At 37.7% G+C, this 5,465-nt stretch overlaps 1 protein-coding gene across 1 annotated transcript; it reads left to right on the forward strand.

Moving 5' to 3' along the window:
- Positions 1-3,806: 3,806 nt before the first annotated feature.
- Positions 3,807-5,134, forward strand: LOC120930962 (olfactory receptor 11A1-like). The gene has a single exon (XM_040342095.1). It carries the CDS (start codon positions 3,854-3,856, stop codon positions 4,781-4,783), a length of 930 nt encoding a protein of 309 aa, XP_040198029.1. The 5' UTR covers positions 3,807-3,853; the 3' UTR covers positions 4,784-5,134.
- The last annotated feature ends 331 nt before the right edge of the window (positions 5,135-5,465 follow it).

Raw genomic sequence — 5,465 nt, forward strand, 5'->3', positions numbered from 1 at the left:
GCTGGTGCTTTGCGGCATATAGTTAGACTTGCCATGTTAAGTATGGCCGTCGTTCCCGCGTACATTTTTTTATTTTTTTTGCGTAAGTCGTCCGTGAATAGGGATGGACGTAATTCACGTCTAAGTTAAAAAAATGACGTTTTTGCGACGTCATTTAGCGCAATGCACGGCGGGAAATTTAGGGACGGCGCATGCGCAGTTCATTTGGCGTGGGGACGCGCTTCATTTAAATGAAACACGCCCCCTACTCGCCGATTTGAATTACGCGCCGAGAGATACACTACGCCGCCGTAACCTGGATCTGGCCCAAAGTTTCTAGCCATTTCGTCTAACTGTCCACACTTCCTTTAACTATTGCTTTCCTGAAAAATTAAAAGAGTAAAATAACTTTACAAGTCATTTTAAACAGGATAAGTTACAGGATAGCTATTTAATAAAAGATATACTTTTATTCTACAGTAGCACATTTTTTTTATAAATAAACACTGTTTTTTTTATCTATTATTTTTTATGTGACACATCTAAAAAACTCACAAATTTAAAATAAATCATATATATATATACTAACATTATGATTCTGGTACAAAGCATTGCAGAGTTATTAACAAATACAAAAATAAATAATATATATATATATATATATATATATATATATATATATATATATATATATATATATATATATATATATATATATATATATATATATATATATATATATATATATATATATATATATATATTTATTTATTTATTTATTTGTTAATAACTCTGCAGTGCTTTGTACCAGAATCATAATGTTAGTGTCATTTTAAACAGGATATATTATAGACTATTGTTTTGCTGCTGTTTTTTTAATAACCATTAATATTTAAACACTTTTTTCCATCTTAATTGTTTTATTTTGTTCCTTTTTTTTGTGCCACATCTAAAAAGTACAAAAAATATATATACTTTTATTTTATGTGTAAATAACTTTGCAATGCTATGTACCACAATCATAAGGGTAGTGATCTCTAGCCATTTGATCTAACTGTCCACACTCCCTTCAGCTATTGCTTTTCTGATGGTTTTTATTTATATTTTTATTAACCATTAATATTTACATTTTTCATTTTATTTTACTTTTTTTTTGTCTTGTTTGTTCATTGTTTTGTGTCACATCTAAAAAAGTGCAAAAAAAAGCAATGCTTTGTACCAAATTTGTAATGGTGATGATGTAACTGTCCACACTCCCTTCAACTATTTCGCTTTCTTGCTGTTTTTTTATTTCTATCTTATTTACCAACAATGCATAAATAAGTTTGAATTGCTTTGTACCACAATCGTAATGGCGGTGATCCATAGCCATTTTTACAGTAACTGTCCACGCTCTCTATAACTTTTTTGTTTTAATGTTTTTAATTATTAATATTTTAAAAAAAAAAACATTTTCATTTCATTTGTTTTGTTTATTTTTTCGTGTCACATTAAAAACAAAAAACACCTTTATTTACCGGCATATAACACGCACCCTAACTATACGAGGGGAGTTTCAGAAAAAAAACTTTCCACAGCCCCCTGCGTATAACACGCAGGCACAGTTTACCCTCTATTTTCAGGGTAAAAAAGTGAGTGTTATACGCCAATAAATACAGTAATTTGTAAATAATTTTACAATGCTTTGTACCAGAGTAATTTTAAACAGGATAAATTATAGAATAAAAGATATGATTTTATTCTACAGTAACACAATTTTATTTAATTGAACACTGGTCAAAAAAATAAAAAGTTAATTCGTTTTTTTTTGTTTTGTCTAAGGATTTCATTAAAAAAGTTAATTTTTGCAGGATAATATTACGAAGGGAAAGCCTTGTTTGTATTACTTTGTTATTTTAAGTAAGGGCAAAGTTATTGCAAAATAAACAAAAAATTTAAAACTGTGCAGGTCCATATCAAGGTGTACAGGGGTGAGAGGGGAAGTTGGTATAGCCAAAAGTGCTGCATTATGTGATTACACAATGTGCCTCTTTGATTTTGTATTTATTTAATAATTTATTACAAGTACTTACTGTATATAGCACGGTCAATTTACTCAGCCCTTTACATTCAAATTACTTTTTATTTTATTTTAAGAATATACACGCTCAACGTTCATTTTGAATTAGTTTATTGCAGCCCCTGTACAACAGAGCTCAGAATATAAGAGGGATGAACATTTCCATTTCACATATGTTTTGTTATATGGATTGACTATAAGAAATGCACTGTATTACCAAAAGTATTGGGACACCTGCCTTTACACGCACATGAACTTTAATGGCATCCCAGTCTTAGGGGCAGATCCGCAGAGCAAGTACGCCGGCGTATCTACTGATACGCCGGCGTACTTTCAAATTTCCCACGTCGTATCTTTAGTTTGAATCCTCAAACCAAGATACGACGGCATCTGGGTTAGATCTGACTGGTGTACGTCTTCGTACGCCTTCGGATCTAAGATGCAATTCTCCGGCGTCCGCTGGGTGGCGTTTGTGTCGTTTTCTGCGTCGAGTATGCAAATTAGCTATTTCCGACGATCCACGAACGTACGAGCGACCGGCGCATTCCTTTACGCCGTGTCTAGTCGGCTTTTCCGGCGTATAGTTAAAGCTGTATTTTGTCGCGTATAGTTAGACTTGCCATGTTAAGTATGGCCGTCATTCCCGCGTTTAATTTGAATATTTTTTTTTTGCGTAAGTCGTCCGTGAATCGGGATGGATGTAATTCACGTCTAAGTTAAAAAAAATGACGTCCTTGAGATGTCATTTAGCGCAATGCATGGTGGGAAATTTAGGGACGGCGCATGCGCAGTTCATTCGGAGCGGGGACGTGCTTCATTTAAATGAAACACGCCCCCTAATCGCCGATTTGAATTCCGCGCAAATTATTTAGTCACATAACCCCCTGCCTCCTTCCCTCTTTGCCACCAACACCCCCTGCCTTCACCCCCTCTGCGGAGCCACAATCTCCCCCTGCCTCCAACCTCCCTCTGCCTCCAATCTCCCCCTGCCTCCAATCACCCCCTGCCTCCCCTGCCTCCATCCCCCTCTGCGGTGCCACCAACAACCCCTGTCTCCATCCCCCACCCTCTGCGGTACCACCATTCCCCTCTGCGGTGCCACCAACACCCCCTGCCACTAACACCCCCTGCCTCCAATCTCCTTTCCGATAGGAAAAAAATTCTATCGGAAATTCCGTTCGTCTGTATGGAACTCCGACAGGGAAAAGAAACACGCATGTTCAGAATCAAGTCGACGCATGCTCGGAGATACGCCGTCGTATGTCTTTTGAGAATCTGGCCCACTGTGTGTGTATATTGTGTGTGTATATTGTGTGTCTGTGTGTATACTGCATGTGTGTGTGTGTTTACAGTACTGTGTGGCCCCATAATCTATTGCCTAGGTGCTCCATAATCTCCTATTACCTGGGGGCCCCATAATCTCATATTGCCCGGGGCCCCATAATCCCCTATTTCCTGGGGCCCCATAATCTACTATTTCCTGGGCCCCATGAGTTGTCAGTCCGCCCCTGTGCATGGGATACATATAAAGTCACCAAAAAGTGACTCAACAAACACTTTAAACAATTTCTGATTTCTATATTCACATTTTGTTATTTGAGACCATTAATATTTTTTATAGAATTTGTGTGGCCCAGTAATCAGGTACGATTTGGTGCAGCAGTCTTGCTTTAGTTGAGGCCAAGCCTTAGGAATTTTTAAAATAAATATTTATGCATCATTTTTTTTTTAGTTTTTTTACAGAATCCTCTGAGGAACCCCAAACTTTCAATAATATCCCAACAGACGGCTCTGTGTATCCATATTTAATATAGAATGTTTGGTAACAAGACCATCACAGAAATTTCTCTACTGGGTTTTAGGATTTGTGGACCTTGTAATCCCATCTTTTTTGCTTTGTTTCTGATGGCATATTTAATAACTTTAACCGGTGATTTCCTCATTATTACACTTGTCTCTACAAGCCAACGGCTACAATACCCCATGTTTTACTTTCTCAAACATCTTTCCATCTCTGAAATTTTGTTTACCACTAATATTACCCCAAACATGCTTCACGTCTTATTGAGAAACGGTAGCGTCATGTCTCTTGCAGGATGCATTATTCAGTTCTATGTCTATATTGCCTCGGGCAGTGTAGAGTCTGCTCTTCTTACAATAATGTCTTATGATCGGTACCTGGCCATCTGTAACCCTTTGAGATATGCAGAGATAATGAACCTCCAGTTATGCAGAACTCTCGTTTCTATGACCTGGTTTCTTTGTTTTACGGTCGTCTTAACAACCGTAATTCTTCTATGTCAGCTGGAATTTTGTGGGCCCAACACCATTGACCATTTCTTTTGTGACTTTGATCCTCTCGTGGACCTTTCGTGTTCAGACACCTTCGTGGTGAGAACAGAAGTTGTAATTCTCTCCGTCCCTGTGGTGGCCTCCTCATTTTCGTTCATCATCTGGACATACATATATATTTTTATCACCATCTTCAGGATTTCCTCTTCTGCTGGGAGGCAAAAGGCCTTCTCCACTTGTAGCTCACACTTGGCTTCAGTATGTTCATATTATGGTCCTCTGATTGTAATATATCTGGTACCTTACCAAAGAAACTCTATTAACACCAACAAGTTCTTATCAATTCTGTATACTGTACTGACCCCATTGTTTAATCCATTAATTTACAGCTTAAGAAATGAGGAACTTCGTCTTGTCTTATGGAAATGTTTGAGACTGGGCACAACAGTTTAGGTGTATAGCAGTGCAAAACTAAGGTCATCTTTACATGATAACAAAAAAGAGAGCAGAGGTTTTGAGGCAACTTTGGACTTTCATGGCACGATAAAGACTCACATAAGCGATATATACAAAAATATTACATTTATTAAGAGAAAACACAGAATTAAAAGTAGTCCTTTAGAGCGAGGATACAGAATACATCATTTTATATCTCTGAAAAAGGAACTGTAAACACAGATGTGAGGGTTCCGAACCTCAAAGGGGTTCAAGATGGATTTCTACTGCTGTTCCGAATTGTAAAGTGGAGATGTACGTGCACGCAGGGAGTAACACACTGAGGCCTCGTACACACGATAGGTTAAACAGAGGACAACGGTCTGATGGACCGTTTTCATCGGTCAAAATCGATCGTGTGGGCCCCATAGGTTATTTAACCATCAGTTAAAAAAAGCCAACTTGCTTTAAATTTAACCAATGGATTCCTAACCGATAGGTCAAAACCGATCGTTAGTTTAATCAATGCATGCTCAGAATCAAGTCAACGCATGCTTGGAAGCATTGAACTTAATTTTTTTCAGCATGTCGTTGTGTTTTACGTCACCGCGTTCTGACACGATCGGTTATTTAACCAATGGTGTGTGGGCGCGACGGACCACCAGTCAGCTTCATCGGTTAACCTGGGAGCCCCATTTAG

This window comes from Rana temporaria, chromosome 3, assembly GCF_905171775.1.
Source record: "Rana temporaria chromosome 3, aRanTem1.1, whole genome shotgun sequence".
NCBI classification, from domain to species: domain Eukaryota; kingdom Metazoa; phylum Chordata; class Amphibia; order Anura; family Ranidae; genus Rana; species Rana temporaria.

Excerpts from the sequence above, each read along its gene's own strand:
- LOC120930962 (XM_040342095.1), top strand. The coding sequence starts at position 3,854 with ATGTTTGGTAACAAGACCATCACAGAAATTTCTCTACTGGGTTTTAGG.